Here is a 21,683-nt window from a genome sequence, read left to right as displayed (position 1 = left end):
TTTATACAGTCACGTGTCTCTTAGCCACAGGGATACAATCTGAGAAATGCACTATTAGGTGATTTGTCATGGTGTGAACCTCATAGAGTACTTACGCAAACCTACATGGCCTAGCTATGGCTCCTAGGCTACACACTGGTACAGCACGTTACTGCACTGAATTCTGTGGGCGACTGTAACACAGAAGTAAGTATTTGTGTATCTAAACATATCTAAACATAGAAAAGATACAGTAAAAACATGGTATAATGATCTTATGGGACCATTGTGTTTGCAGTTCATTTGACCAAAACATCATTATGTGGCACATGACTGTATTGGGCTTGACTTTAAATTTTCACTTGAAGAATATTTTAAGGCTTTAAACATAATGGTTAAAAACTGCAGGATTGGATGACCTCCAAAGTCTTTCAGGTTTCATCATCTACATTTCCTCCTGATGGGGGCTGTCTGCATCGGCTTAAATATGGATGGTGATGATGGGGGACCCCAGGGATGTATCACAAGGAGAATGGACACTTGTCTTTCCAAGAGAGGCTGCCTACCCCTCCTGGCCTTGCCCTCCTTTCCCGCTCCCCTCCCCCAGAAGAAAACAACTTTAGCCTTCTTGGGGGGTGGGGCATGACTGTGTTTTGAATATCAGCCTTGGAATTCACGTTCTTGAAGAACTCTGATCCTGTCCTGATTCTCTTTGAGGCCTTTGCCCCCAAACATACTTACCTTCAAAGGATCTTCCATTAGTCAATCTTTAGTGATGAATATAATAAATGACCTATTATAATGCTAGGGGATAAATGAAGCTTAATGCTGAGGAGGGTGGAATCACTTGAATCCCCCAGGAAGTTTTCAAATACATCTCCCACAGCACCATAGCTCTCATACCCTATTCCCAGGCCACAGGGGATGCAAGCAGGCTATGCATTTTAAAAAAGAGGTTCCAGTGAGTGAGAGAACGTTTACCTCCAGCAAGAAGTTTAACATTTGCTGTACATTGCCTGGAAAGATTTGCATTTTTAATGCAAATCACTGAAGCCAAAAAAGAAATAACTGTAAATTTCTGCAACAAGGCTAAAAAGAGATTTTTTGCTGTGGACCAGCAAAATACCCTTGTATAAGTAGGTCCTCCTTCACAGGTGGCTCTCAGTGCTAGAGGTGCCCTGGCCTGTGTTAAATCTGTGTCATTGTTCTTAAGACGTGGGGCTACCAGTTCAGTGTCTAGATGGTATAACCTCATGGACTCAGATCCTGGCTGATGTGGATGACCTGCGTTAGGCTCCTGCCTATGTACCTAAGTCCTCAATTCCTGCCACAAGGCAATTGCTCAGTCTATAAGAAAAAACATATGAACCTCAGTGAGTCAAAGATGAGTGCTTGAGTCATAGAGTCAGTAGAACCTACTATAAGATTCGTAAGCTGTGGATTGTCCAAAACTTACATGCTTTCACGGAAAAATCAGGTTATAAAACTGAAGATCGAGCATGATCCCCATTTTGCATTTGCATGTAACTGATGCATCTGTGTCGACAGGATGTGTGTGAAGGGAACACAGGGACGGGGGGCACAGGGGGTTTGGGCATGTGAGGGTGGTGGGGTCATGTGGTGAGTATGTGTGGAGTGTGAAAAGTCATGTGAAGCTTGTGTGCATGCGTGTGAAGTCCTGGGCAATACAGTGGGTGCCTGGACTTCCAGAACCTAGAAGTTTAGTACTGAAGTCAAAAAAAGGAACTAGAGAGCTCTATTCCCTGGAACTCCCTTCCCCAAGTAAAACTCGATGATGTTTAGAAGCAAGGATTTTGGAGTCAGACCTAGCTTTAAATCCTAACCCAACACTCTCTGGCTAAGGCACCTTGGGCAAGTTATTTAACCTCTTAACATCACTGCCTCATCTGTAAAATAAGGATTTTTTTGGCATCTATGAAGGGCTGAGTACAGTGTAACCAAGAGAAGACAGTCAATAAATAGTAACTTTAAAAAATTCTAGCCCATTTCTCAAAACTGATCCTAACAGACAATTGCACCTTGGCAACAAAATTACCTCCAACAAAGCAATTTTCGAGATACATCCACATTCTGTGGCTTCTTTATTTTTAACAGGTTATTTACATGTGTGGGGGGAGGCATGGGGGTAGAGTTCACAAACAATTCTCGATTACCTATGGCTCTTGGGACACAGAACAGAGTGAAAACATGAAATCCCCAGGATGATGTTCCCTGGGGGCTTCGACCAGCAAAACCTTTGGCAAGCATTCTCCCTCCCTCGTAAGCAAACGAATTGACTGGAGCTTGCCGCCACTGTGCCTTGTCCCCGGCTCTGGCAAAGGTGCTGGGAAGCTGAGGATGGCCAACACGCCCAGCAGGACATTCAGCAAGAGTGCTGGGCTGTGAACCGAGGGCAGTTTGCCTTGTGGGGTTGGTGACATGTTTGAGGCTAGAAGCCTCTATACCTCTCTTGCCCTTAACATCTAAATCAATCATAATTTTCAGCATTATGGGGTTTGGTTGCAACTACCGGAGATTTAGCAAGGAGCTACTCTGGAATTATAAAGCAAATATGCAGTATCAATATGAGGCCTATGTCACTTTACAAATAATCTACAGCGCTCCTTAAAACAGTTAAAAAGTAGTTTTGAAATCTTAGTCTCAGTCACCCAATGATTTCCTCTCCCACTGCAAGAAAATTCTTGCTATAAGTCAGAGATAACCACTAATTAATTATATAAGGCTATTGCAAAATTGGTTATGTTCTTAAATATAAAAGCCTAATAGTATACAGGCCTCATTTTTGCCTTTTTTAAATTTTTTTCTTTTGTAGCCTCTACAGCTTTTCCCTGCTAATGCTATTCCAGCTATGGAGTTACTACTGCATGAACAGTGTTGGAATTCTCACTGCTTCTAACTGCTGGCTTCTCTGTGAGAGTAGATGGGACTGTCTAAGCAATGCCTGGCTACTGCAACAAGACCTCAGGCTCTGTTAGAGAGCTTCTTGTTGTTGTCATAGCTGACGCCACCAATGCCCTCTAGTATATTCATGGGCAGAGGAAACACGATGGTGGAATTCTTCTCCGTGGCCACCGTGGTTAATGTCTGCAGGTAGCGCAGCTGCAGGGCTATGGGGGACTCGGCCAGCACCATGGAGGCCGACTTCAGAGATTTGGAAGCATTCATTTCTCCTTCTGCTGCAAGGACCTAAAATGACAGAAATAAAATAGTTCAGAAACAGAAGTTTACGACTGTGCCCAGTGCTTTCTTTTTCTGGGTATGTACCGATACCTTTCCCCGCCAGCCCCAGCATTATACATGTTTTATCTACTTACTTCTTAGGCAAGGATAAGAGTTTCACATCCTAACGTGATTAGGGAAATTCAAGGAGATTAGAGGAAGCGGGGAGAGATATTTTACAAATTAGAGGTCCCTGGGTTTCATTTTCAAACAAATATAAAAGCACTATCTTTAATTCAAATGAATACTTGGCATCTACCCTACTAATGCTCTTGAAGCACATTGGAGCCCTACTGCTCAGTGTGTTTGTTTTCAGAGAAAGCTGAAATTCAAAGCCTCTAACTGGCTTTTTTTTTTTTTTTGTAGTTTTTACTTATCACAAGAGATGTTTTTATTTTATTCTGTTGCCACCTTAGTCTCATTCTTACAAAGAATTGTTCTCTCAGCTCTTGATTACAAATAGGAGCAAGTGCCAGCCTTACAACACTCGTGAGACATCTCATAGGTGCTTCCCTCTCTTTTCAGTTCTCAGACTGCCCGGGAATGCCCAGGGCAGGACCCAGCCGCCCCACCTGCGGGCACTGCTGCTGCCTGTGTGCCAAAGTGATCGCTCATCCCTCATGGCCACCTCCCTGCTTGGAAACTGCTGGAGCTGAACAGATAGACGAGATGTGAGTAAGGAATGAGGGCAAAGAAACACCCTCATCAGCGCACCAGCCAGATTTCCAAGAGGGTACACAAAGGCTTCTAATCTCAGTTGGTTTCTGACACTTCAGGAAACCCATCCACACAGACATGAAGGCTGCAGATCCAACAGATTTAGGGACACTCAGGGCCAGGGTGCACTTACACTTTGTAATTCTAACCTGGATTGTATTTAATCACCCCCCCCCATTTTTGCAGAGGGAGACAGGGTCTTGCTCTGTTGTCCTGCCTAGAATGCAGTGGTATCATCATAGCTCACTTAACCTCCAATTCCTGGGCTCAAGTGATCCTCCTGCCTCAGCCTCCTGAGTAGCTGGGACTACAGGTGTGTGCCACCATGCCCGGCTAATTTTTTCTATTTTTGGTAGAGACAGGGTCTCACTCTTGCTCAGGCTGGTCTCAAACTCCTGAGTTCAAGCAATCCTCCCACCTCAGCTCCCCCCCACAACCCTGCGCGCCGCCCACCCAGGAGTACAGGTGTGAGCCATCATGCCCGCCTAATTAACCCTTTCTAATCCAGTAACATGTAATATATTAATACTAGAACAATGATGTTCAAAAGACAGGCACCAAGCTGGCTACATCCACATCACCAGCTTTATAAAATTGTAGGTTCCTGAGCCCACCCAAGACCCTGCTTCAGGGGGTCTGAAGCGAGGCTGGGAATTGGTGTTTTGTTTTGCTCTGTGAAATTCTCTGTAGGGAATGCTGATGCGCAGCCAGAGTTGGCTCCCACTCTGCTAGGTTGCTCAGTGTGCTGCTGAACAGCCTCTAGCCCCAAGGCCTGCTACCAAGCTTCCTCAAGGTCCATTAAACTGCTCGTTACCTTTTAGATCAGGAAAAATTCTCAGTAAACAAAATAAATTTTTTTTTCTTAAAAAAATAATGGAGAGCCCCCAGTCTTCTGTTCGAGCTCTGTCCTCGTCTGCCCCAACAGCAGCTGGCCCACCCTCCACCTGTAACTTACCCTGGCTCTGGCTTCCCGCGTGGCCTCAGCCTCGGCCGCCATGGATCTTTGCAGCTGCAGGGGAATCCGGACATCTTTGATTTCCACTCGGGCCACCCGGATGCCCCATAGCTCGGTAGCATCGTCCAGTAAAGTCTGTTTCCAAATCAGAAGAAAAGACTGATCAGAAGACAAGGGATGTGGTGTGCATTTCTGATACGCTTTACACTTGCAAGATAAATTTTTCTTCTTTTTCTTTTCTTTCTTTTCTTTCTTTTTTATTTCTTTTTTTCTTTTTTTGCACGTGTAGCATTTGGAGTGAGATAATTTGGGAAGGGAGTAGAGGTTAACATTCTTGTTGATCACTTTCTGAAATTTAAAGAGAATCTCACAAAGAATTCAGGAACAAAATCTGACAGATTTTTCAGGGGGCGTCGACCAGCAGGATCTACCCCAAAACCATCCCTTAGGAGGTATATGATATCTAGCTAAATGTGAGCAAATATCCCAAATTTGCTTGTCACTGATACGAAGCATTCAGCAATGCATGGGCTTCTCAGACAGACCTGGATTTTATCCCGGCTTTGCCCTTTGCAGCTATGAATCATCAGGCCAGTTTCTTAACCTCTCTGGTCTGAGTTTTCTTACCTATAAAAGGTTTCCCTTCAGGTTGTCATGAGATTTGGAGATAATACATATATCTCTCAGTGCCTAGCAATGACTAATGAATATTATCATTACTGGGTCCTTTTTGAGATATTATTTACCTTGCCCTGTTTAACCTCTGCCCTATGGCCAGTTTTAAACAAGTAGCAAAGCATGTTTTTTAGAGCAGAAGCTGCTTAGAGACAAAGATATTCTTGTCCTCTGTAAAAGCTTAAAACCACTGAAGACATCTTGCTGGTTATCCTGGAGTGAAGAGTATCTTGAAAACAGTGAGCCGAGAAGGGTAGTTCCCCCGAGGGAACAGGGGACAGAGATCTCTTCTCCCAGAGGGCAAGTGATCCCTTGCCTTTCTGTGATGCTTGCAGGACCCCAGGACCGCGGGAGAAGGTGAGACCTCACAGCAAGTCAGTGACCTGCCGTGGATGGGAAACATTTGAGTTGTCAAATCATGGGGCTTTTGCAAACACTGTGGGCAGTCATGCAGAACCAATATTACCTCTTAAAAGCTTGGGGCCTTTGCTCTACCTTAGGGACTAGAAGAGAGAACAGGAAGGATCGCAGTTGAATTTCCTCCTAAGTTACAGAAACGGGGCTCAGGATCAAAATGGAACTGAGCTCAGAAAATACAGAAGTGTGATTGTCTATAAACTGGTGTGCAAGAAATGAGATCGATACCGGCTACATCTTCATCAACACTAGAATCATTGTTACTATCAATATCATTAGTGATATTGGTGGCAGGGGGTAAGAATTCCCAGAGATGGCAGGTCCATGCTGTCTCAAATGAATCCTCTTCTAACTTTCATACTCCACTGAAATGTGGGAATATTTGGGTTGCCAGAGAAATGGCTGCACTTCAGAAATAAGCTAAACTAAAAATAACTCTGATCTCTAACCTCCTCAGAAAAGACTAAGGTGTGTGATGTTAATTCCTAATTTTGAATTCCAGAGAAAATGGATAAAGGGCACAATTTCAATAACTCCTTTCTTCCACCCAGATATTTAAATCTATTCCTTGTGATAACAGATAAATGAAATCCCAGAGGGAAGCTCATCTCTCTGGAGCAGCTGTATGTGTGAGTGGGTGCAAATGCTCACGTGGGAGGTGCTTTGAACTGCTGTTTGATAATCACTGATAATAAAATGAATGAGTTACAGGTGCAGGCTGTTAGTTCTCGCCACCTTTACCTGGATGCTATGGGCGATCTCCTCTCGTCCAGCTAAGATCTGGGACAAGGTCTGTGTCCCTAAGACATTTCTCAGAGTGGTCTGAGCCAGCAGGAACGTGGCTTGGTGGACGTCATTGACGTTAGCCACTGCCGAGACAGCACTATAGATTCTGTAATAGACGACTCCGTCCACCTGCGTAGTCACAGAGTCTCTGGTGAGGATCTGTAGAGCAAGAACAGGGCAAAATCACATGTTGATGACTTTCACAGCTATTGACAAAGTGACAGCCAGCCCAAGAGCCACCCCCTCCCTCCACAAAAGGAGAGCATTAGTGACAGTCACGCTGCAGTCACCTAAAACCTGCCCTGGCTTGAGTAAAGTATCTTCCTAACTGATGTGAAATTCCTCCACAGGTGTGGTCACACCTACCCCTGTAGCTTTGTCTTAGGGAAATCTTATATCCCAGAGGCAAAGGCCCTTGATTTGCCATGGTGAGAACAGACACTTTATTTTTAAACGTAACAGTAGAACCCTTCTGGCATTTGACTGTCTTCTGTCTTTTAAGCAGAGGTAGAACACTTGTTTCCCTGATGCCTGTGATCTTTTTGGTTTCCAGTTTTTATCAGACTTGATGAAGCAATGCCGCTTAGAAAACGTAGATGGCAGCAGAGACCATGCTCTATCTTCAAGTAATGACAAGTCCGTTTACCTTAATAGAAAGGCCGGTACCCTCAATTCAGCCCTCGCCCCTGACTTCATTCGCATTCGGCAAAACCAAGGGCCAGTAGTTTCAGGGGCCACCTAGGGGAACTCAGGTAGGTCTCTGGGGGTATTCAGTTCAGCCTTCCCCTTATAGTTTAACAATATACCATTAAATTGTGATTGCCCATGTAATAGGGAAGAAACAGGTTTTATTTCTAGTGACATATCTTTAACCGGCATTACCTCTTGTGGAGGAATGTTGCAAGTGACTGTTCGGAGGTCAACTTTGACAAACACATCTATGCAGGGCAGGATCACGATCAAACCTACAAAAAGAAGAAAATCGGTTTAAAATTTTGCCCTACTGAAAATAACTACAACAGATAGTCTCATAGCTATATGGTACATCATTGTCATGGGGCTATATATGAATGTGTTTCCCAGATGATCTTCAATATGAACACATATAACTTTGGGGAAAATGATTTTTTCCTATTAGTCAGACATGAAGAAAAGTGGTTCTCTACGAATTAAAGTCTTTTGGTAAGAAGGTAAAGATCCTTGACGTTAATTTTTAGATTTTATTTTTAAAACAAGCTAGTTCTATCCAAGTGTCTAATTTGACATTAATTAAAAAGAACATTTTTTAATTAAAAAGGAAATTAGTTTTCTTAAAATAAAGGTACCTATATCCAATATTCAAGTAATAGACTTTTCGCCTTGAATATCGGTCGACTGCCAACATTCTCTGGCATCTTCAATAGTACTGAAGGAATATTGAATTAAAATCTTCCCAGGGTCTCAGATTCCCCAAAACCAATGTATTGCAGAATTAAGTTTCTCCATAGCCATGTTCTAGTTCAAGAACAATGACATTCCCCAATTGTAAACACCTTTACTTCTCTCTGAGTTGTGAAGTATTAGGTTCAGCCTAGGCCGAGGAAGGATGGGTATAACAAGACTCTTTTGAGAGCCCCGAGAATCCTTAACATCACCCTGGTGAATGTTCTTTCTGGACTCCAAGAGTTTCAAAGATCAGAACCACAAGGTATGTCAGCAATGTGGGGACACTAATCCCTTTCCATTTTTTAAAGAAGGTATTGTGTTATTGTTTTTGTTTTTAAAACAGAAACAAATTTTGGGGCCGAACACCATAGGGCTGGTAACATCAGCAGAAAATGCTGCTGAAGTGCTTTTTCTTTTGGTTTCTAAACCTTCGTGAGACTTGCGGTAAGAATTTCTGCCCAATTTACTTCCCTTTTTGGTGCCAGGTCACTGGTTCAGATCCTGGCCTTTAGAACTAGAGAGAGCTAAGTCCCAGCCCGAGCACCTAGTAGCCTTGGGACCAGGGAACTTCTCTGAGCTTCTGTCACCTAATATGTATAAGACAGTAGTGAAGATCAAGCACGACTTAACAGGATGTTGAAATAAAGCACTAAACACAGTGTCCGGTCTGTATCTAGTGCTTATGAAGTGGCAGTTCTTATTATGAATACTTTTATTACTAAAGAATAATTCTCAATTTATGAAAGTGGAGAGGTTTTGCATGAGCAACTTGGCTTGCTTCCCTCCGGTCCTTATGACATTCTGAGGTAACGCGTTAACCCCAGAGACATGTATGACGAGAGTTGTTATCCTGGGACATTTAACAGCGAACTCTTCTGGGAAAAATTATTTAAAAGAGATAAATTTTTCTCTAGAGTCCTCTTAAGTTATGGCTATTCTGCTTCTCTTGGATCCAACTTTATTTTAGCTTCAGCCCACCAGATGGAATATAACCGGAAATCGGTTAACTTTGCTCTGTGATACCTCAGTTGATTGATTCTAATACTTTTGTTTTGCCAAACTTAACATGCACAATAAGTAATTCTTGCCCTCTTTTTGTTAAGTCCTTTATGAAATTAGACAAGTAAGATTATACTGAAAATGGCCAATCTTCTTCACAAGGTTTTCCCATATTTTTTCATGTCACAGATTATCTGAGTGCCTCCCATGGGTTATGGTCAAGAGTGCAGCACACAGAGAGATTAGGTGCATAAGAAAGTTCTTACCCCCAGAGATCTTATAGTTGGGGAGAGAACAATTTATTCACATAAGCCATAAAGCAGAAAGCAAGTGTTATATTGTTTTTCATGTGCCTTCTGAGATGCTATTTTTGATGGCCTCTCCTTTCAAGAATATTAGAACTAACCATATGAAATCACCATTTTTGTGAGTCAAAACAAATATTATCAATTTCATATAGTTCAACGAAATATACACTAAGAGAAGTTATGAGGATTAAATCAATATCTTACTTCTAGGGAGTGACATCCTCACCCCAACCCCTGACCAAACACAACAACAATGAAAAAATCCTTTTATAATATGACCAGTGTGGAACATTTTTCCTTCCAAGGTTGTTGATAATGGATAGAAATAGATACTACATTAAGTGTTAGAAAGCCTGAAAACTTATGTTTACCTCCAACTGTGAGATAAACTTAGGTAACTCATCAAACCTATGTTGGCCTCCGATTCTTTATTTTCAAAACCAGGGGATTTGACAAAGGGAGTTGTACAATGGCTTCTAGCTCTATCATTCTACTAATCTACTTGCCATGAGAGGCAACTACCTTTTATGTTTCCATTATCCGTTTTCAAAGAGAATCAAAAATCAGCTCCTCGAATATTCTCCCTGAACAACTCGATGGTCTACTTCACCCTTTTACTTTCTCTCCCATCACTCCTCCCACATTCTCCTAGTGGCCCTGGTAATAAGTGATGTTCCTTTGCTCACATTCACTGAACCCCTCAGAGGGAGGGTTAGGAAACAGGTTCCCGTTTCCAAACTCTCAAACTGGTGGTCACTGCCATTATCTTTCACAATAGGGCAACTTCCTTCTATTGTACAGAAGGGCAAGAGCGCCAGCTTCCCGTGATTTTTCTTTGACCCTCAATAGGTGGCACCCAGGAAAATGTCAGAGGCTGTAGCTGGAGTAACAAATGCTACTGGTCAAAGGCAGGGGCAGCCGGTGTCATACCTGGACCCTTGGCTTTGCCAGCTTGGATGCGTCCCAGTCGGAATACAACGGCGCGTTCATACTCCTTAACGATCTAAGAGATTAAGGGAGAGCTTTTAGTCTTCGTGGTTCATCAGTTCCTAGGAAGAGTCCAATTCATTTCCCAGGGTATTACCTTTAAGCACATCCATATGGAGATGGGGAAGGTAATGATCATCAACAGGCAAGAAAGGGAAAACAGAATCCAGCCGCACACACCAAGCCGTTTATTGTTGATGCCTAGGGAATGAGAAGGGAGCAAGTGTGTAATCCATGGGGTTGGTACAAAAGCCTGTCAGCTGCATGGGTGAGGAAACTCTCTAGACAGCCGGCCACACCGGATGTGACTGAGGGGGAAACTTGAATCCATCCACACGTGTGAATGCAGCTAAACATACACACACACACACACACACACACATGCACACATGCATGCACCCACACACACGTTTATTCAGGTATTCAGGTTTTTAGAAAATAAAATTGACCTGTCCCTTCCAAGAAAAGTCTCATAGCAGTAAAGAGCAATCCTTATCACTACATTTATATAGGGCTGTCACGATTTATTATTCTCAAAACACATAAAACAACATTTCTCAAAATGTGATCTGTGGACCCACCCACACCAGAATCATTGGATTATCAGATTTCTGGGCTCGTGAATTTTCCAGGTGAAGTTCAAAGCAACCTCTAAAGTGGGTAGGTAGGTACTATCATCCCTGGAGGGGAACAGTGTGGCCCATGGGAAAACATCCTGAAGAGGCCTCGAGTATGAGTCCCTGTTGTGAATTCTCTCACTTGCCAACTCTCTGGCCTTAGGCTGCTCAGTCTGTCTGAGTTTCCATTTCTTCATCTGGAGGAGGGGGTTAGAAGTTACCTACCTTTAAGGATTTGATGGGGATTAAATAAAATTACTTTTACACGGCTCTTAGCCCATACGTTAACATCTACATTCATAAATACATATTACTACTAGTATTCCTATTTTACAGATAGATAGGTATTCCGGGGACTCGTCAGACCTTGATATTTGACATTTCTGACTTTTCAGTTTTGTTATATCGGCCCATTGCATGAGATCTCTTGCTAATCACACATGGTGATAGCAGGAGCATTTGGGCCTAATGAATTTTGCCCTGCAATAATATGGGACTGAGTTCAAATCCTACCTAAAATTGTATAGATTTAATCACATAGATCAAATAATTTCTCAAGTCTTAGAATTCTTGTTGTAAAACATGCACGTCTGGCCGACCCTTTTATTTTAGAATTCTTAATATTCTCCATGTTACTTCCTTTTCAATCCTTGTTGCTTGTTGTTCCCTTCACCTTGACAGCCACCCCCATTCTCATCCCATGTACTCCTCAGCTGATTTGCATTCTCCATACACGAGCACTAGACCTAATTATATTTCCTAGGTATTCCTAGGTCATCCAACAAACACCATGTCTGTCTCTATCCCAGTTAATGCCTTCACCCTCCACCCTGCGGCCCAGGATAGAGGCTCAAGTCATCACTGCCTCTTCCCTATCCTACCACAGAAGTCACGAAGCCTAAATGATACCACCTCAAATCCACCCCCACTTACACACTTCACTGTTGTTCATTCTTTGAGCCCTGAGCCAAATTTTTGAATATTCAGGATAGTTCTAGGCTTTCACTCTTATAAACAATGCTCTGATGAATGTTTTTAAATGTGTGTTCTTGTGCACTTGTGTAGGATAAATTTCTGGCCGTGGACATGTTGGGTCAAAGGGATCAGTGTTTACAATTTTGATAGATAGTGAATACCTGTCACAGTTTGGACCAACCTCCGCTCTTATAAACGGTGTATGTGAGCCTGTTCCCACATGGCCTGGCCTCGTTAGATAATTTCAATCCTCTCAATCGTTACATTCTGATAGGTGAAAAATATCTAAGTTTTAGATACATATTTAGCATTAAAAACTTTTGAGTACAAATGTCCTTTCATAGGCTCTAAGTACACATAAAGATATATTCTAAAATATAAAGGCTTGCCTGCATACTCTGAAGTTTAAATTCTCCAAATATCACCTTCCAAAGCCTTGGATCCACCTTGAGGTGGGTCAGACTATCATTATGCAAGACAGACAGTCGGTGCATTCTCAGAGAATCTTTATTGTATTTTCTCTATTAGTGCTTTCTTAGTATTGATAGCACAGCCCATATTTATATACATTCTCTTTGAAAAAAATTCAAGCAATAAAACTAAAGTCCCTCTAATGATCCTCTTCTCAGTCCCACTTTTATCTAGAGAAGGTCCATAGTGATCAGTTTGGTGTACGTCTTTATAGACCCATTCCTCTGTGTTTACATACATCTCTCTACATTTAGGACATAGGTGGCTTTGATTTGTAGATTGTATTTTGTGATTAATGGCACCACACTGTGCCTGTTTCTATTTTTAACTTAATATATCTTGTACATATTTCCATGTCATTACATACTTACTAATCCATCTCATTCTTCGTAATTGTTATATATTCTTCCATCCTAGACCTGCATCTCAGTTTACTTACCATTCTCCTATTGGTCAACATTAAGGTTATTTACAATTTTGCCTTTACAAAACAAGTAATAACTGTGCTTGTATGTGTCTCTCGGGGTCAAATGCACTTTCATAAAATCTTGATAAAAGTGTTGAGAAAGCAGCAGAGTTCCTGCCGATTTTGGTGTGTTTCCTTCCTCCCTGCTGACACTGCAACATTTGGTATTCAGAAACCTCGGGTTGTTCGGGGCTGTGATTTTAGCAATGCAACACACACAGGCAGCTGGGACCCCGACAAGGATGCCAGCTCTACTAAATGCCCACAGCCAAGCCCTAGACATTTCCAAAGTAGCCACAGCCTTAACACCAGCTTCATAAGCAAGTGTTTGTCACGGAGAAAATCACCCTGACCTTAGGAGCTCCTCCAGAGTCCCGTCAAACACTTGCATCATTACATGTACGTGTGAGGCTCACCTCTGTTAGGTACTAAACATGCTGAGCGAGACAAGAGACGAGGGTGCGATTAATCTTCCAGGATTTACACCTGAGCATGGGAGTCACCCACGCCACTGCTGCTGGGAGAATTGGTGGAGCCTGGGGGTCTCATTAGCTGCCAGTTAAAGTGGGGCTGTGAGCGCAGTTGTCACCTTCTCTGCAGGCTCCCCAGCTCAGCCTTCTGAGCTAGCAGAGCTGGGGGTGGGAGGCCCACAAAGTGCTGCTTTTGCAGCTTCCAACAGAGCAAATCTTTCCGGCAGCCTTTCCCTCTCTCCACTCCTTCCTACGGTTAGAACCAGGATGCTGTGCGGAGAACTGGATTTGAGGATTACGATCCTGCTGAAAGGATATGCTGGGATTGTGTTAGAGCATCTTCAGAAATCTCCCCATACTGCCTTTACTTCAACCTACACAAGGCGCAGAGGGGATGATGGAAGGAAAAGGGGCTGCACAACTTCTTTGTTGGCCACTAATTCCTGACCACATCTAATTACTCATTTTAACAAAATCCACAAATAGGTATTTTCTGTGAACAGTTATCATATAACCATAAAGCCATCATTGTCTGCTTACTTCCTGGTAGAGAACTGGATTTTCCTGCCCCCAACAGATTGCTCCTGGTTTCTCCTTCATTCATTTAACAAATATGTTATCAGTTATATGCCAAGCACTGTGCTAGAGCTGAGAATTCAAAGGAGAATAAGATGGGGAACTTGCCATCAAGAATTCAAATCTAAGAGGGGAAAGAGACAATAGGGACAGGTGTAATAACAGGTTAAGTTCTCTGCTGCGCTTACTTCTATGAAGGCTACAGCCAGTAAAATAAGTGGAGACTCCCTCCTGCGTGTGGCTGTGACAAAGAACAGCAGAGCATCTAGTCGACACCTTCCTTTCAATGTGCAAAGGGAAAGGGAGAGCCACACATACGGAGCCTGAGGCCTGCAGCCACTGACACTGGGAGCAGCACTAGGAACTTCTGCTCGATGGACTTCAGAGATAACCAAGGCCAGCCCTTCATTTTGCAGCCAGAAAATTCCCTGCTTAGTGTTGTCATCATCATCCTTAATCTCTTTTAAGTAAGGTGGCACCCACAAGTTCCACAAACTGACAGTAATTCATATCTACCTTTATTGATTTAGGCAGTGAGACAAAAAACCAAGCTTCACCTGCAGAGACATGCCCCTGGGCATCGTTCCTGGTGCTTAGATACAGCCCTTTGCATCAGAGGAGACTTACGTGCCCTTTAGGACCAGGGGGAAACACTTAAGGCAAGATTGGTTATTTGTTTGAGGCCAGGAAGTAGGGGAAAAAATTTCACATGGCTAGCCCCACTTAAATGACACAACTGGACATGAATTACAGCAAATAAAACAGCCTAGGTGACTTGGTTGCTTATTTCTCAACATTGGCTTGGTCAACAATATTTAAATATTAGATCAATACAACCATAAAATATTTGACCACAGATCTGTGTTACATTAATAGTTATTTCCTTTCTTAGCAGAAATAGCTGTTTAAGTATCATGATGTTATTCAAAGCCATCAAAATACAATGATGTACATAACTCATCAGGGAAATGAAGGTTAAAACCACAATGAGATACTAATACACAGCTACCAGAATGGCAAATATCAAAGACTGATAATGTCACATTTTGGCAATGGTATGGAGTAACCAGAGCTCTCAGATATGCTGTTGTAAGTGCAAATTGGTACAATCACCTGAAAAACTATTTGGAAGTGTCTCCTAAAACTAAACATACACCTACTTTATGACTCAGTATTCAATTTCTAAGAAATACCTGAGAAATGAGTGCTCATGACAGTGAAAAACATATTCAAGAATGTTCATTGCTTGGGAGGCCGAGGCGGGCGGATTGTTTGAGCTCAGGAGTTCGAAACCAGCCTGAGCAAGAGCGAGATCCTGTCTCTACTAAAAAAATAGAAAGAAATTATATGGACAACTAAAAATATATAGAAAAAATCAGTCGGGCATGGTGGCATATGCCTGTAGTCCCAGCTACTCAGGAGGCTGAGGCAGTAGGATCGCTTGAGCCCAGGAGTTTGAGGTTACTGTGAGCTAGGCTGATGCCACGGCACTCTAGCCCGGGCAACAGAGTGAGACTCTGCCTCAAAAAAAAAGAATGTTCATTGAAATTTTATGTATAAAAGTCAAGAAATAAAGTTTCACCCAAATCCATCAATAGTATAACGGATGAATAAAATTGTGGTATATTCACACAAAGGAATATTACTCAGCAAGAAAAAAGACAAACTTCCATATGCAAAATATAGATGCATTTCATAAACATAATATTGGACAAAATAAGCCTGACACAAGAGGACATACTCTTTGATTCCACATGTAACAGTACATACAGTATGATCTGACTTGTATTATTTCATTCAAGAACAAGTAAAACTATTATGTTTAAAGTAAGAGTAGCAGCTATCTCTGGGTAGCGGGGCTATTGGTGGTTGGGGTATTAACCGGATGAGACATGAGGAAGACTTTTGAGGTGCTGGAAGTGTTCCCTATGTTTATATGGGTGATGATTACACATGTTCACACATATTGAACCTGTGGAAATAAATGAAGACAAACCAAAACAGAAAAGCAAGCCTATGTATTCTGAACCTGCTGTATCAAGGGAGTCAGCCACCATCACTTGTGTTTCTGCAGAGACTCAAAGGCAGGCAGAGGAGTGGGAAGTCTTTAGAGTGGATAAAAGGGAAGGCTCGGTGTGCCCTGACTGGGGCTGTTGGCGTGGGGAGCTGCAGGCAGGCTACCCAGGAGCCGGGCATCCTGTGGGATTGGTTAGCGGGGACATATTTGACTTTCGCTGGTTTGTCCTAAGTTGGAAACGAGGAGAAAATTAGAGAAGCTGTCAGTTATTCATCAAATCTTAGCTATTTGGGGATGATTCTTCCAGCAGTTATTGTTTGGCTTCCTGGATTGTTACTAGAGATGACAATCTGCTTCCTGCAAGTCTGGCTTAGAGCAAACTGTCTTCCTGGGTTGCTTATTGCAGATCAGGGAGTTGGTTTCCTGAGCAGGTTGCTGCAAGTTGTGGGTCAAAGTTATATTTTTATGTATGATCTGGCCATTGTCTGTTTATATATTCAATCTCTCAAGCCAGACACTGAAGACTTGCATACTTTACTGTTTACACATTATATGGGTTGAGCATCCCTAATGTAAAAATCCAAAATCTGAAATGCTCTAAAATTCTCAACTTCGAGTGCTGACATGATGCTTAAAGGAAATGCTCGTTGGAACATTGGGGGTTTCAGATTTTCGGATTAGAGATGTTCAACTGGCAAGTATAATACAGATATTCCAAACTCTGCGGAAAAAACAAAATCCAAAACACTGCTGGTCCCAAGCATTTCAGATAAGGGATACCCAACCTGTATCTCGATCAATAATTTACATGAAGACCAGAGTATGTGAGATCAGGCTAGTTGTGAGGATGGAAGATCCTGTTTGCTCGGCATTCTCAGGAGGAAGAGAGTGGAAAACCCTGGGCAGAGCCGGCCTGTGTGTGGACAGGAGCGATGCAGAGCAGGGTGGAAAGGGCGGGCCCTGCACCTGTTGGCCACACATTCTAACTCAGACACCTCCATTTGACTGGGAGGTGACATCTCACTAGTCACCAAACCTGCTTATATCCTAGTTTTCTCCCCCGGAGCATGATAATAATGAGAGTAATAGCTAGTCATGAGGCTGAGATAAAATAAGACACTTAAAGAAATGATTTGTGTTTCCAGAGCGGGAAAGACCAGATGTTTCCCAGGGGGAAAACAGAAGGTGTGTGGAGTGAGCACCACCACCCTCCTTGGCTTGGGGATGAGTGTTAACAACCCTCTCTCTGTATTCACCTCCAATCGCGTGAAGATACAGTCAGTAAAACAGAACTTCAGCAACGCACTGGTTCTTTCTCTAGACAGTCAAGGACTTCAAGAATCAAGCGTGAAATCTAAAGTAAAACCCTAGGGGTAAACATTATCTTTTCATCCCCTGTAATTCACCTTCCCTCCTGCCTTTTTCTCTAAAATATGCACACAGCTTGCGTTAAGGAACACTTTACAAGCAAGTACAGAATTGCTGAAAAGAAAAACAGTGCTACTTAAAATGTGATCTGACTCTGACAACTTCACCAGCCCCTGGAAGCTTGTTTGGATGCAAAAGCTCCAGCCCCATCCAGACCCGAAGTACCAGAACTTCTAGGGGTAGGGCCTGAGAATCTGTGTTTTAACACGCTCTTCAGGAACATTCCTTTGCATGTTAATTTTGAGAAGAGCATCTAAGATCTAGGTGATCTAGATTTCAATTGACTTTAACTCTTAAAAAACGAAAGAGCGACAAAAGGAGGCAGGAAAGAATGTCAAAAGCTAGTAAGTGCCACCACTTACTAGCTAGTAAATGCCTAACAACTGGGTCTCTATGGGGGAAAGCCCTAATTTATAGAACTTCCGTGGTGTCAATACTTCCCCTTACAGGTGAGTCTAATGTACCTTTGTGACGTCAGGAGCTTGGATTTGGGAAGAGATGCACACAAGCAAGAGGCTTGCAAATGCCAGTAGGGGCACACTACTGCATCCCGCGTCTGCTGGAGTTGATAACAAGGACTCAGCTATTCATGGAATTCCCTCACCATTTGTAAACAAAAATGTCTGTACTGCTTAAGAGACTGAATAACATTGTCCTGTTAACGTATCCAAGTTAGAGGTGAGCAAGAGCAAACTTATCCCCCAAATCTCAGAGAATGGTCCACATTGCATCTCTCATAGATGCCAAAAGCATATGAAAGTACTGCCAAAAGCACAGGAAATCAGAAGCTGTAAAAGGGAAACCCCAGCTCTGTTCATTCTGAGATAGTGCAAGTTTCTCACTATATTAAAAAATCAAAACCAAGAAAACTCATGCGTGCTTTCAAATATTTCACTGATGACGCAACTTCATGCCATCCACCCAGCTGATGTCTTAATCTGTTCAAATGGAAATGAACGTGTCTCAGAAAACTTCTTGTCTAAAAAGATAATGAAGGGGACTCTTTTTTTTTTTTTTTTTTTGAGACAGAGTCTTGCTTTGTTGCCGGGGCTAGAGTGAGTGCCGTGGCGTCAGCCTAGCTCACAGCAACCTCAAACTCCTGGGCTTAAGCGATCCTACTGCCTCAGCCTCCCAAGTAGCTGGGACTACAGGCATGTGCCACCATGCCCGGCTAATTTTTTGTACATATATATTTTAGTTGTCCATATAATTTCTTTCTATTTTTTAGTAGAGACGGGGTCTCACTCTTGCTCAGGCTGGTCTCGAACTCCTGACCTCGAGCGATCCACCCGCCTCGGCCTCCCAGAGTGCTAGGATTACAGGCGTGAGCCACCGTGCGCGGCCTAAAGGGGACTCTTGACAAGACCTCCCACTTGCGTTACCAAATGATACTTATGCCTCCAGCATGTCAGTGTTGCTATGCCTGCTTCAAGAGAACAGTGTCTGTTCCAATTCAGGTAAATGTCTCTAAATGTATATTTTGTCTTTTATGAATCAATAGCCCCAAATGTGTTCTCTATTTCTTCCTTGTACTATGGCTTCTTTGGCAACGCAAGGTACAGAGCATAGGTTAGATCACACAGACTCACACACGCACACACATGCACACCATCATCATCACCATTTCTGGACAAGTTTTTAAACTCTCCAAGAGTCAGTTTTATCATCTGTAAAATGAGATCATAAGAGGACCTACCTCGGAATTATTGTAAGATTTAAAAGGATAATGCAAGCAAAAGGCTTTGTAATGCATAACTGTCATTAGTATTAAGGATGGTAGTTGGTTCTTAGAGGCTAAGTTTTATTTTTCTCAACTTCTCTCTATTTTTAAACAAGCCAACTTTTCTTTTTAATCACAGCATCATCAGATGATATTTGAAGGTGGAGAAAAGTCAAGCTCTTCAACACATCTTTGCTATTTAATGCCAAAAACATGAATGCAAAGATAAACACCAATTCTGTCTAAAACTGAAGAAAAAAAGTAACTTATGGACCGATGTTCAAGAAGCAAACAAAAGCAGCATAATCAGTGAATCCAAAATCTTGAGCTCTAAATGAAATTGAAGCCAGTTTCAGTAAGTATATCCCTTGCTTACTCTATAACTCTCTATAAGACTACAACTTCTGTTTTGCTTAATAGATGTAAAACAAGCTTCAGACAGGGAAAAGGAACTTACCCACTAAATTCTCTTTATCTTGCTTCTCAGGTGTAGACACCCCAGAATCCATCTCATTCTTGAGACGCTTTACACTTGGCAAATTTTCATGGGTTTGGGCCAAGCCTGGACTCCAGGCAGCAACCCAGGCGAGCTCGGGAGAGGGGAGAGGAGAAGGACAGTATGAGAGAGTGAGAGAAGTTCCTTCTCTTTAGTGAACACTCTAAGGAGTAGTTACCCTGGTGAAGGAAGCCTGGTAACATAAACAAAAAGCTTGCTTTCTTGAGTTCAGCCTGCTTTTGTTAATAGAGAAAATTTGAAAGAATGTGATCTTCTAGTGACATTGCTTCCTATAAAATATCATTATGTAATTTTCTCTATATATTTTATAAAATATTTCTATGTAGCTTGTGTAATTTGTTCAGCACAATGAGCTGTTTGTTACACAGGGCAAGTCTACCCATCCTTATGTTTCAGATGAGGAAATTGAATCCAATTCATTCTACGTACTGCAGTGGGTGATCTTTTGAAACTCAGATGTGATCATGTCACCATCCTGCTTAAAATAGTCCAAGACTACCAACTGTCAGTATGGTAAAGACCAAAATCCTAAGTGCCATACGAGACCCTGCAGGTCCGCCCCTCCCTCCTCACATGACATGCCCCTCACTCTCTCAGCCACAGCCCCATTGTCTTCCATTAGTCCCTCTGAAGCTTTACGTGTCTTCCTGCCACAGGGCCTTTGCACATGTTACCACATGCATAATTATTTGGCTTATATCTGTTTCTTCCCCTAGGCCAGGGTTTAGAAAACTAAAGCTTGCCAGCCAAATTTGGTCTAACACCTGTTTTTGAAAAATAAAGTGTTATGGGAACACAGCCATGCCCTTTTGTTTCTGTATCCTCTATAGCCACTTTTGCACTACACCTACAAAGTTGAGTAGTTGCAAGAGAGACCATATAGGATGCAAAGCCTAAAATATTTACTATTTATCCCTTTACAAAAAAGATTGGTAATCCCTGCCTTACACTATGAATTTCCATGAGGAGAGTGACTTGGTCTAATATTATTTACCGTTGCATCTGCAGTATTTAAATCAATGCAGGCACATGGCTGATGTTCAACAGATATTTGTCAAAGGAATGAATGAATCGTTTGCCAACGATAACAGCTCACAAGTGGCAAAGCTCTTTCTCAAATCCAGATCCTTAGGCTCTTGTACTAGGATTCCTTCTTTCATCACACCACTCAAAATCAAGGACAATCTTGAGCTTATTCCAATACCAGAAACACCAATTTTATAATTTTCTGACGTTCAACTCTCTATTAATATTCCAAATAATATTTTTTTCCTTTGTATGTTATTGTATTCACTGTATTATATTATTTTGTTAAAACAATATCAAAAATCTCTGCTCTTTCCCTGGTTGTCTTGTCTTTTCTAGTTTTTCTTCTCCCAACCACCTAGTTATTTTCTTCTTAGCAACTTCATCTTTAAACATTTCCCAGATTGTGGGTTACTTTGGCCAACTACTTGATAATCTTAATTGCCTTCCCCACAAACTCAAATTGCAGTAATAACCGTGGCTGCCAGCCACAGTTTGTAATTATAAGAATTAATAGAGAATGTGAGAACTTCAGGCAAGGGCAGAAACACAGATTAAACCAGACACACATGAACACACACGCGGAGTCCGTGTCTGTCTGCTGCAGGACGCTTGCCTGTGCATTTTCCTTCAATACCCTTGGTCGTGGCTTGAGGTAGGAAGCACAGTGGGTACGAGAGCAGGCTCTGGGCTCACACTCTCTGGATAAAAAGAAATCCTTGCTCTGTCATGAGCCAGTGTGTGACATTGGGTAAGTTATTTAACCTCCGTGTGTTTTATTTTTCTCATCTGTAAAATGGGGATGACAATTGTATCTACCAGAGTTGTCTGTGTGGATCTCATGAAATACTACATGTGAAATACTCAGAATAATGACTGGCATTCATAAATGGCAACTATTATTACCATGAA

General features: G+C 42.2%; 1 protein-coding gene across 1 annotated transcript; it reads right to left on the bottom strand.

Annotated features, from left to right (window-relative positions):
- Positions 1-2,961: 2,961 nt before the first annotated feature.
- On the bottom strand, positions 2,962-19,737 carry STOML3 (stomatin like 3). The gene is made up of 7 exons (XM_069467309.1): positions 19,686-19,737; positions 10,586-10,689; positions 10,432-10,504; positions 7,652-7,734; positions 6,725-6,928; positions 4,892-5,026; positions 2,962-3,186 (listed from the first exon to the last, which is right to left on the bottom strand). Exons 1-7 carry the CDS (start codon positions 19,735-19,737, stop codon positions 2,962-2,964), a joined length of 876 nt encoding a protein of 291 aa, XP_069323410.1.
- Between the last annotated feature and the right edge of the window lie 1,946 nt (positions 19,738-21,683).

This window comes from Eulemur rufifrons, chromosome 4, assembly GCF_041146395.1.
Source record: "Eulemur rufifrons isolate Redbay chromosome 4, OSU_ERuf_1, whole genome shotgun sequence".
NCBI lineage: Eukaryota > Metazoa > Chordata > Mammalia > Primates > Lemuridae > Eulemur > Eulemur rufifrons.
The sequence above is the reverse complement of the archived record's forward strand: the minus strand, read 5'-3'. Positions and strand labels throughout refer to the sequence as shown.